At 36.2% G+C, this 12,522-nt stretch overlaps 1 protein-coding gene across 3 annotated transcripts; it reads right to left on the reverse strand.

The window, feature by feature from the left end:
* Positions 1-250: 250 nt before the first annotated feature.
* On the reverse strand, positions 251-6,061 carry LOC126719102 (WPP domain-interacting tail-anchored protein 2). Of its 3 annotated transcripts, none has more exons than XM_050421692.1 (5): positions 5,785-6,061; positions 4,099-4,660; positions 2,853-3,988; positions 2,205-2,387; positions 251-690 (listed from the first exon to the last, which is right to left on the reverse strand). In XM_050421692.1, exons 2-5 carry the CDS (start codon positions 4,631-4,633, stop codon positions 448-450), a joined length of 2,097 nt encoding a protein of 698 aa, XP_050277649.1. In that variant the 5' UTR covers positions 4,634-4,660; positions 5,785-6,061; the 3' UTR covers positions 251-447. The 3 variants fall into 3 exon arrangements, with proteins under 3 accessions (XP_050277649.1, XP_050277650.1, XP_050277651.1); XM_050421693.1 differs by having other exon boundaries at positions 4,099-4,663; XM_050421694.1 differs by having other exon boundaries at positions 385-690; positions 2,201-2,387.
* Positions 6,062-12,522: the final 6,461 nt, after the last annotated feature.

Raw genomic sequence — 12,522 nt, forward strand, 5'->3', positions numbered from 1 at the left:
TTTCCTTTTTACTCGTATTGCATAAAAACTAGTGAGCCAGGTCGATGAATGACTCATAATTTTGCTATTATTTGCAGCTTTGCTCCATTGGTATTTGCAGGTGCAAATCTGCTGCTTAACTTTTCACTTAAATCCAAGGATCGTTGGACTATTTTACCCAAAAATGAAATCTGACGGATCTTATTTGCACATTGCCAATGCCAACAACTTCTTAACATTATTTTGCACATAATTATGTGAACCATGGCAATTGGGAATAAATGGCTTATTCATTTATAATATTCTCATTCCACAAAACATATCATCAGGGAGAAATTACAAATGGTATAGTATACAGAAACCAAGAAACGGAGTACAATTACACCAAAAAATCTAAAGTGGGAGAAAAAAAACACAAAAAATTCATAGGATACAATATGTGCAGTTGGAATGCAATAACTTCTGGTGTTAAGGCCATGAGGAAAGTTGGCCATCAAAACCAAATTGGAAATTCTGGTTAAACAAATATATTGCAGATACCGAAAGTAGTAAGGCAAATATTGCCATAAATATACAAATTCGGCTAGAGTGCCTGGTCTCTACCTTTTTCAGAGCCTTGGACTTTGAAACCTTGACATCAGCACTGTTTTCAGAAAAGGATGATCTCATTTTGGTCTCACGGATAGGTGCTTCTTCTGATGGTTTATCCAACTGATTAAAGAAAAATAACAAGGGGGAGATCTTTTAGATCATCAATCTGCAGTTACTAAATAAATCATAAATGTACAATAAATGTCAACTCACATAACTTTCCATCTAAACTATATAACAAGTCCAGCATTAGAATGTTTAATATCTGTACGAATCTTAAAAATATATAGAAGTTATCAGCAAGGTTAAACATTTAATTGTGGATAAGTTATTGATGAAATAAAATCTTTAATAGTTAACCAATCAACCAAATTTTTCACTTGACCTCAAGGTGCATCATTGTTGCAATCAGGTAGTGCACAAAGCTACAAAGGACCCATCAATCTAAGTAACAAACAGCAGCAAGGTAAGAGGATTAATTTTGTCAACAGTTTTATATACATTTTCAGAATGATGTATTCAATCTTTCACTACTAAAGTGACAGAAGGAAGAAAAGAGGAAAAATAAAAATAAAAAGAAGAAGAAGAATCATACTGAGGAGCAAAACTAGGTTTTAGGAATCATTTGTTTTGCTTTATTTGGTTGACTCCAGGACTAGCATCTCTTTCTAGTGTTTCATACACATTATCATATTAATGCTTCTCTAATCGCACATATGTTTTCTAAGTCAAAGAAGCCAGCAACAGATGACCCATTTGAAGTTGAGCAATAAAGTGTTAAACAGCAGAGAAGCAATTGCTTAACAAGACCAAACAGGAGTAAAGTGGAAGGGTGAACTATACAAGCACTGATTTTTAGCCAGCAATAACAGAGAAGTAAGAGACTATACTCTGAAGTTTTTCAATATGCCCTGAAATTATATTGGGCTATGTTTTGACTAAACCAGGCACATCATCAATCATGAACCGTGTACACACCTACACACACAGAGAGATTCAGACATATCATTCCAAACCAGCACTGACCAAAAATGTTTGTTTGGTTTTGCTGGGAAAGGTCTTTTGGTTACAATTTACTCTCACCATGATCCCCCAGGAACCTTTTTTAAATAATCAAATAAGAAAAAAAAAATGTTAACTGTTCTTGAGTAAAACAATAATGCTTGCCAATGAGCAAACAAGAATACTTAAATATAAATGATGTGAGGTTCCTCAAAGGACGGATTAGTGAAAAATAATTTCAATAACCTTGGTATAATGTATATGGTCATGTCCCAATTATGCAGAGTTCAGTCTTCCAAATGACAGAGACATAAGAACATCAAACAAGCAAAGTGAAACACATTTTTGTAAGACAATAACAATCAAGTTTTAATTAATTATACAGAGCAATACATCATAAAAATTATAAGCTTACACATATTATGTGATGTAAGTGCTATTTAGTCCGGTGCGGACCTAAATCAATGCCTATTTTCTGTCTCTGGCCTAATCCCATGGCTGTCTATCCTGGCCCATGGCCAGTTTTAATCTATAATCTATGAAAGAACATTGCAATCCCTACTTTCCCGTCAATCTAAAGACATACAAAGACACTTATCATACAAATTAAAAAATATCCAAGGAATACCTGCCTGGAGACTTTTATCCAATGACCCTGTGACTGCTTCCTCATATGTTTTTGCACAGGTAGCACTGATAGCATCACTCTTGGAAAATAGAATCTCTTTGTTGTCACCATCTATGTTGTTGTACATAATCTTAGCAATACGTAACTTCTCAACTAGAATTGTGTTCTCCTTTGCTAAATTATTTAGCTGCACAGAACATATTGTAATTGCAAACATTGAGATGAATGTTCAGTAAGTTTGCTATAACTATTAAAATTTGTTTATAGGAAAGAATAAAAAGAACTAAAAATACTATAAAAAAACCATTCAGGAGCCCCATGGGTTTCTCATGACAAGTGGAACCAACTCCTATTCTATACATTATCAGAAGCTACAGACTCATCATTTAAAATGGATTTAGAGGAACAAATGTGAGCAATCACATTGATAAGGTTTCTCATCCCATGACACATGGCCATTAGGATTTTCTACCATTATTTATGAAGGCTGCCATTTTCATTAGCATCCCTTTTCAGTTACAGACAGAACATAATGGAACAATTCAATGTCCATTGGAAATGCAAAAACACATTCAGCAAATGTAGTCAGTTCAACTTTAAGTGCTGACGGCAGAAAGAAAATTAATGAAATGATTATACGAGAATGTTGTACCTGCTTCTGGATGCGCTCCCTTTCAGTGGCTAGTTGCATTGCCATATCCTTAATAAACTTGGTCCTGACATTAATTTCTTTTGCACTTTCTAATTTTGTACTGTTAGCTTGATCCAGAGACGTCTCCAAGAATTCTATTCTACCTCTCAGGAAACTTAGTTCGTTACTAAGTTCTAAGTTACTTTCGGATAGTAGAACACATTGCTCCTCTGCAGTCTCAATCTTACTTTCAGCTTTTGAAACCTTGGATTTTAGATCTTCAATCAAAGTCTCCATATCCCATATTGCAGAATATAGCATGTTCTGCTGCTCTTGACTTGCTTCAGTGGAAGCCTTTGCATGCTGTAATTGGATCTCTAATTCCCTTGACTGCTTCTCAAGTAAACCTATCTTTTTTTCTGTGTTACTAGTACTTCCTTTATGAAAATTCAGTTCCTCAGTGAGCTCCATGTTTGTCTCTGTTAGCTGAGTAGCCTTGGCTTCTGCACTTTCAGCCCTACTTTCTGCGTTATATATGCTTTCTTTTAATGACTCAATTATATTCTCCATTTCACTAAGTTGCTCTTGACTTGCTTCATTGCAAGCATTTGCATTATTCAGCTGGAACTGAGATTCTTTCAGTTTTTCCCCAAGAAAATCCACCTTTTCTCTCAAAGTGAAAACTTCTGCACTTTGGGCAATATATTCTGCATTGCTGCTCTCAAGTTTCTCTAAAGCAATATCTTTTTCTTTCAGCTGTTCAATGCAATCTTCATGTTTAACTTTCAACTGAATTTCTCGTTGAATTGCACTGTTCATATTAAATTTAACTAGCTGGAGTTGACCAACCAACTCCTTTGAAATGCCCATGAGTGCCACAGAAGCATTTTCTGCCTCTAAAAACCTTCCCCAAACAACTTCTGCTGCTTCTTCCATGTGAAATGCTACTTTTTCTGTATGGTGTAACTTTAATTTTAGTTCTTCTTCATTTTGTCTTGCTTCTGCTAATTTCTTCTCAAGATCTATCTCCCTTGCAAGTGACTTTTCCAGCATCCGCAGCAAATGTCTTTGTTGTTTGGCCATCTGCATGTTTGATTTTGCATTTAGGTTTGACAGTTGACCATTTTCTGATAATTCCAAGGCCTTGTCAATTTCACCTGTGAAAATGCATGTTTCAGAAAGGCAAGAAATTTATAAGAAAAAAAATAGAAAAGTGCATCTTCATTATCTGAGGCAACCATCTAACTAGACAAGGATGTTAACATACCATTATCAGATTTGAAAGCAAAGACAGTTCCCTGAAACTTGGCTAACTGCACCTTCACCTCAAAAATCTGCCGTTGAGAATGCTTTAAAGATTCTTTGGAATCATGCAATTTTTCCTCCATCTTAGTAGAAAATTCTCTCAAATGTCTGCATGATGATATTTTATTATGGGCATCAACAATGTCTGCTTGAAGATTATCCATGAAACCACCCAGCTCTCTTACCTCAGAATCTAAAATGCCTGACATGAGATCAAACATCAATGCCTTCTCAATAGAGTCTGTCGAGACATAGTTCTTCTCTAGAGCCATAGCTTGAAGATCATTTTCATGAGCCAATAGGTACATCAAAATTATGTGCAAATTTACCAACTTCTCAGAAGAATATGCCAAGTCCAAGTCTACATTTATTAGAATTTTCTTGGACCTCTCTATCTCTTGTACACCATTTTCATAAGATGAGATTCCTAAATGTACATAAAGTTTTTCAGACTCCAAAGCCCCAGCATAGATGTCACCAACAGCTTGACTGTCCATTTCCACCGTTTAATTCTTGGTTCAAACCTGCTAAAGCAAGAAACAAAGAGGAAGGAAAAGTGAGGGAAAAAAAAGGCCCAACAAAATTAACCCCAGTAACTCTTTTTTTTTTTTTTTTGGGTGGGTTTGTGTGTGTTTGGGGGGGATGTTAGTATGCTACTTCCTTTTGGTACTACACACAACATAGCAGACTATAGGGAACTAATAAAAAACTAGAAATGAGCAATTTACTGTCTAGCATCAGTTCATTGCAGACCAAACACAAAGTGGAATTCAACCTTAGTCACCAATGGTCCCGTGATTACTCACTAGTTAACAGCCAAGACCAGTAATATGCAATAATTGAACGTGGTAGAAAATTGACCTCTTTCGAAAACCACTAGACTACAAGTGAAGTTCTATGATTGAGAACCAAAATTTATAACAGTAATGTCGTGGTCATATAAACATAATTTGCAACATCATTTTTTTTTTCTTTAAAATCAGGAACCCTTCTATCGTTGTAAATTCCAATACATTAATAATATTCTATATAGTGAATTCTTAGATCCAACAGGCAATAATCCTATTTCTCTCACGGCAGAACTTCTAAATTCTAATAGAGAACCCAAATTGTGAAAATGTCACCTAATGTCTCAAATCATTTAGAAAAAAAAAGTGATCATTAGTTTACCATTCACATTATAAAGAATTTGAATTATGATAATTAAGTATCCCTCTCCAACCATAAAATCTGAAAACTGAGTAAGATTCTGACTTTCATAATAAAGTTTAGACTCCAATGTCGTACATTTCTCAAACATCAAACAACACTAACCAGAAATTAGTAGCTGAATTCACCAAAAAAAAAAAAAAAAAAAACTACAGCTTAATATATTAGTTTCTAATTATATGCCTTTTAACTAAAAATATCAAATATAAGGGATTAGCAAGGCACCTAATTGGGAAAAAAAGGCCACTAATCCATGTATTATATTTCAGAAAGTACATCGAAGTTTCCAAACTAAGTAGTCCCAATTGTAAATGAGAATTCAAAACCCTTTTGAAGGTTGAACGCTTTAAACAAACACAGGAAACAAAAGTGGCGGAAATGCAATTACTGTGATGAATTTCCGGGGAAAACATAATCGATGGGGTTAAGAAGAAAGTACCTGCGGATTCGGGAAAATGTTTGGTGGATGTTGTTAGCTCCAGCCTCCAGCCTCCAACTCCACAGGCAAAGGCAAGCTGGGTCAATGATTGTTGAGAGAGAGAGAGAAATAGAAAAGGAAATTCTTAACCAACACCACTCATTTCCAAATTACCGTTAATCCGTAAAGACAAAATCTGTTGTGTAATACGGATGGAGCTTGGAATTGGAAGACTCTGTCTAAACTCCCAGTCTAACTCTTAACTCTAACGCTAACACTAACACTAACGCTAACGCGTGCCGGTGGGTTGGTGGGTACAGATCTTTATCACTAGTCAACCGTCAGTTCAGTAGTATTTTCGCTCGCTACCGTTTAATGCCAGCGCACGTTAGCCACTCCACTTCAATTATTGAGGTTTTAACATTAAATAGTACTCTGCCGTTTACTCTCAAAAAAAAAAAAAAAAACATTAAATAGTACAAGGTGGGTAAACGTACAATTTGTTCTCTTCTCCTTTGAATGGAAACTTGCCATCTTGCTTGCCTCTCACATTCACCTAGCCATGGCAAAACGGCAGTTTCGGGTCAATCGGGGTGCGAGTTAAAACGGATCAATCAGATTGTGGGTCGAGTCAAGTCGATTGACCTGTATTTTTCAAACGAGGTTTTTTTTTTTTTTTTCAATTACAAAAACAAATCAATGACAATCTATTTTAGAGAGAATGAATAAAATTAATGACAACATGTTTAGAAATAATGAATAAAATCAATTAAACAAATCAAAAACAATTTTGACAGTTTTGAGCATGACAAAAATTTTTTATAATCATAAATTCATAATGGAAAAAGTCTTCAATGTTAATAACTCACTGTCAAAATGCATGTAATTACAAGTATATATTTTAAGTTACATCACTAATAATATCACTCCCACAAAAGAGGAAAAAAAAAAAAAAAAACTACATTTCATGGACCATGTCAAGTTATCAGCCTCCTTAAGTACACTTGTTACTGTTACATTTAAAATAATAGTAAAGTTAGATTACTTAGAAAGATAAACTAAAAAAAAAATTAAGAATAAATATGACATATTAAGTAAAGAAGAATAAGTAAATATTTTATAAGAATTACACCTAAATCTCAATCTACTCAACGTTGGTAGCAGATTTAACACTGCAAATATTCATACTTGCAAATTGTAGCTCAAGTTGGCCAATTTCGTCAGCATTTTTATCAACAATACAATATTTTAATATAATTTAAGGTACCACAAAAGCAAATTAATAAAGAATTAAAATTGTATGATGGAGGCCGAGAAAAGAGTAAAGGCATAGAGAGAAAAGAGTAGAGGCGCAAGAGTCTTCTTTGAAAGACTAAAATTGTGAAAGGCTGAAAGCTCTTACCTCTTAGTGGTTTGTGCCTTTCAGCCTTTGTGGACTACAGCTACTACAAGTTTTTTTTTTTATTTTTTTATTTAATTTTTTTAGAATCAACTACAAGCCCTTAAGTCTAGCCATTTATTGTGTTAGTAAATAGTGAGTAGGTTGGTGTACTAGACTACTAGACTACATTTGATTGAAATTGTGAGTCAAGTTTGTGAGCTTAGAGCTGTGAAGTGTCGTATCATATTGAATGAGATTTTTTTTTTTTAATAAATGGGTTGTCTTGTCTTATGTCTATGAAGTGTGAACATTTATCTATAATCTATTGGTTTCGGTGCTTTGTGTTTTATGCACCTAACATCAGGACATAGTCTAAATATTTTTTTAGCGAATTTTTTAAACGGGTTGGGTAACGGGTTATCCGGGTCGGGTCGGATTGACCCGCAAAAAGTCGAGTTGGTTCACGGGTCAACCCGTTTTTTGCTTCGGGTCAAAAAAGTCAAGTTCGGGTTAGGTATTTTTTGGGTCGAGTCAGGTAAAAAAATTTTGACTCGTTTTGCCATATCTACATTCACCCATAGATATGTGCGAGTGTAACAGTTAATAAAGGATCAAAATCTCTTAGGGAGTAATTCCTAATTTTTGTGCATGTGAAACTTTCTACTTCACTCTCACCTATAAGCCTTTTCTATTTTTGTCTAATAAATAACTCAAAGCATTACCTATAAGAGAAATGCTACATTCATAATATTTTCATAATAATTTTATACTAAATTCTAGGTAACAAATTATTATTGGTTCCAATCTAAGCCCATCAATAATATTATTTTTTACCTACCACTAACAACTTACCATTTAAGATTTGCCATGCAATCGTTGAAAAAATATTGTAAAAATGTAACATTTTCCTTGTTTTTATATTTTACTTTACACTCCATCATGTATTTTATTTTATTTTTCTTTTTTAAACTTTGATTATTTTATTAGGAAAAAAAAATAGAAAACAAAAAATGAAACAAAAGGATTATATTCAATACCTAACCATCACAAATCCCCCCCCCCCCCCCCAAAAAAAAAAAAAAAAAAAAACCCTGAATGGAGTGTACACCTTAAAAACACATTAAAGGCTTTATTACTTAACTTATTTTTTAAGTCTCTTTCCCAAATAATTACTTACAAAATATATCAAAAATATAATCTATTAGAAAAAATCTTTTAGAATTATGAAATAATTATATTGTATTTGATACAATAAACTATACATGGGGTGCTTTTATATAGGAGGTAGAGTTGTACTAGTATGTGTGTAGTTATAGACACTTCATTTTGTATCCGTTAATAACCTTTAGTCTCCGGCCCCAATGATGAGCTTGATATATGTCAACTAAAGGTGATTGAAGTGTTCTCAATAATTTGGAGGTAATCACAACTCAAAAATGCTCCAAATCACTTTGAAAACAATGCTAAAAAATGACATTTGTTCACTTTTTTTTCCATAAAATTTTAACCACAATGAATATTTAATTAGGCTTTTTTCATTGGAAAATGTACATCTTGGGCTTCAATTTGAAAACAAATTGTAAGGTTGAATTTATTCAACCATCTAATTGGCTTTATTCCGTGCCAAATTTGCTTGTAATTCAGCATTTAGTAACCCTGTATTCAGGTGGGATTGTTGTAAGGGTAGTGAGTGAGATAGTGTGAAGATTGCTCAAGAGTGTGCAAGAAAACAGAGTGTCGCGGCTGGGACTCGCGGCTGGACTCGCGGCTTCAACCCGCCAGAAGATGCACACGTGCCAAGCATGCTGGAAGATGAACAGTCATGCTAGCTGGAGCACTACAGGACAAAACAGGACAACTGGCCATACGGTTAACTCGCGACTGGAACTCGCGACTTAGTCAAGCCGCGAGGTCAAGCCGCGAGCCACCCCTGTTTTGGAAAAACCTGACGTTTCGCATTCCACTCCACTTCAGTATAAATACCCTTTTAACCCACGATTGAAAGAGAGCTTCCAGAGAGAATTTTGAGAGAGAAACCCTAAAGAAAAACCAGATTGTTTCACCCACAATCTCTACCTTAGAGTCTCATCAAAATCCCTCACTCTCTTCCTCTCCATTGTCAAATCCTTGAGAGGCATTATACCAAACCTGGTTCTCACCATTATCATCTCTGTGAGACAGTCGTTTGGAGTTCTGGGAAGCAGTTAGGAAGGAGCCAATATTCATTGGTTGATGCTACGATGTAGTAGCGGAATCCGGAAAGCTAGAAAAGAAAAAGGTTCGGCGCAACCTCGTTGGAGCAAGAAGCTTGGAGGGCTTAGGTGCATTGGGTAGATTAGGCTTGGAGGGTCTATTGCTGTCCTTGTATCCCAACTGTATTTTCTAGTGGATTGATTACCGCTTGGAGGGCGGCGGAGAGGTTTTTCGCCGAGGTCTTCGGTTTCCTCTTCGATAACATATCTGGTGTTATCTCTGTGTTTGCATCTTCCTTCCTCTCTATCTCTGCCTTTACATTATCTGCTGTGGTTTATTTTGTTGTGGCTTAGATAGTTGTTTAATCAATTCCATGTTACAGCATATGTTAAGTTTCCGCACACTAGTTGTTTGACATATTGCTTGGGTTGGTTAAGTTGGTTTTTGGGAGTCTAAACGTTCAAAAGTGTATTTGTACACGTTTTTGAACTTTCAATTGGTATCAGAGCGGGTACACATCTGTTTGGTTTTATTACCATTGTGTGATCCTTGACTCCTTTTCTTTTTGAGATGGATAGGTCTCAATCCCTTAATGCACCTCCATATTTTGATGGAAGTAATTATGCATTTTGGAAGGTTCGTATGAGAGCCTTTTTATGCTCTATTGATGAATCCGTGTGGGATGCTGTAGAGATTGGTTGGGCCAAACCTGAGGCAGCCAAATCCACATGGGATAAGGCAGCACTTGCTGCATCTAATGCTAACAGTAAAGCACTAAATGCTATTTTCTGTGGTGTGTCTCCAGATGAATTTCACAGGATTTCTCACATTACTATTGCCAAAGATGCATGGGAGATTCTGGAAACAACTTATGAAGGCACGAAGAAGGTGAAAGATACCAAGTTACAAATGCTGACCACTCGGTTTGAGGAGCTCAAGATGAGTGAGGATGAGTCTTTCGACTCGTTCTATGGGAAGTTAAATGAAGTGGTTGTTAGTAAGTTTAACTTGGGGGAGAAGATGGAGGACTCAAAGATTGTAAGGAAGATCATTCGATCATTGCCGGAAAGCTTCCGTGCTAAGGTGACAGCCATTGAAGAGAGCAAGGATCTTGACGACATCAGAGTACAGAAGCTGGTTGGTTCTCTGCAGACCTATGAGATGTCGCTGCCAAATCAACGGAAGAGCAAATCCCTTGCTCTAAAGACCACTAATGAGAAGGTGGAAAATCAAGGCTCATCGGGAGAAGATATGGTGGACAAAGATGTAGCCTATCTTGTTAAAAATTTCAGAAAGTTTTTGAAATTCAAAAACAATGGAAAATTTGATGATAAGAGAAAATTCCAAAATTCTGGAAGGGAGAAGAGGGATTTCCAAAGGAAAGATGGAAAAGAATCCCAATCCACACAAGGTGTCACTTATTTTGAATGCAACGGGCATGGACACTTCAAGAAGGAATGTCCTAATTATTTGAAATCGAAAGGCAAGGTGTATGCCACGACCTTGAGTGATTCAGATTCGTCTGACTCAGAATCTGAAGAAAGCTGTGATGGAGAAGGGAACTACTCAGCTTTCATGACTATTGCTCATGATGAGTCTTCGGATGAATTGAATTTGCTTGTTCAAGACCTTGGAGAGCATAGTGAGGATGACTCACTGGGAATCGTTGAAGAATCGGAAGCTGAAGAAGAAGAAAGCACAGCAACTCTTCAAGAAAATTACAACTCACTCTTGGAGAAGTCAGGTGAATACACAAGGGTAGCCAAGGCTGCTGTGAGAAAGATGAAGAAGGCTGAGGAGGACTACAAAAGTCTCCTAATCCGGTATAGGGAGGCCAAATGCGAGATTGAAACTCTTAATGGTAAGCTGTCCGAAGCCTACACTAAAGTGAGATTCCTTGAGAATGAGGTTGTTCAAGCAAATGCAAAAATAGAGAGGGTCACCACCAAGAAGCTAGATGATGTTATATCTTCTCAAAAGAGCTCTTCAGACAAATCCGGACTGGGATATACCGGAGGAAGTAGCTCAACTGGAAATGTCACCAAAGAAGTGAAGTTTGTCAAAGCCAAAGATCCAGTTGTAGCTGACCCTACTAGTGTGAAGCTCGAGGTGGAGGAGAAGAAGAATGTGGTGGACCAACGGATGCTGAATCATCGTAATCAGTATGTGGGCAGGTCTGAGTCTCGTGCCAAGTCACGTCCTCGACCACAAAAAGGTCCTAGAGGAATGTATGTGTGCCATTATTGCGGGCTTCAAGGGCACACTCGACCAAATTGCCAAAAGCTGAGAGCAAAGAACAGTGCTACTCCTCAAAGGTCAGGAGGACCAAGATTTGATAGAAGAACTTGGGCAGGGGATCAACCTAGAGAGCAAAATGGAGATCCCGGAATGATGAACGTGATGAAGATGATTGGTGCATTCACCAACTGCTTGGAAAGCTTCTCACGAAGGTTTGAAAGCCCTAACTCCCGTACCCAATCCTTTAAGGAAATCACCCCAGACGCAAGTGACGTGTGGGTGAAAAGGGGTACTCATGCATAAGCATTACAACATGTCCATGCATTAATACTTCCTATGCTTTGTGACTATGTTTGTTTGGTATGCTTGTTGTTTTTGATTTTAGTTGTGTGCTTGATTATTCTTCTTGTGTTTATTTCTTAATTGTGTTTTATCAATCTTCTTGTTTCTTGAGTCAAAAATCCAAAAAATTACATAAAAATTTGAAAATCAAAAAGCTTGATTGACTTTGGTGAGTTTTGTCTTAAAACTCGTTTTGCCTTGTACCTTTGTGCTAATGGCTTTGTGCATTTTCGAGCATTGCTTGTTTTCATGCACTCATATCACTATGGGAAAAATCTTGAAATCTATGTGATTGTTGTAAATAGATCTTCAAACTTGTCATGAATGATTAGTGAATGGTTATGTTGATCTTGAAACATGCATAGACTTGTGTCTATATCTCTTCCCACTTTTTATTTTTTTGCTAAAAAGAGCTCACCAAATGTAAATCTCCAAATGAAAAGAGATATTGAGCTACAAAAGCCTGTCGCACATTCTAGTATTTGACTAGGAAAAAGGGTAAGCGACCTTATATTAAAAGTGAAATTTTATTCAAAAAGGCCAAAGGCCTGTTCTTCAAAGAGAAATGTTACATATCCCTCTCACAATGAGAGATGATTGTCTCA

The sequence above is a fragment of the Quercus robur genome, chromosome 3 (assembly GCF_932294415.1).
Source record: "Quercus robur chromosome 3, dhQueRobu3.1, whole genome shotgun sequence".
Lineage (NCBI taxonomy): Eukaryota > Viridiplantae > Streptophyta > Magnoliopsida > Fagales > Fagaceae > Quercus > Quercus robur.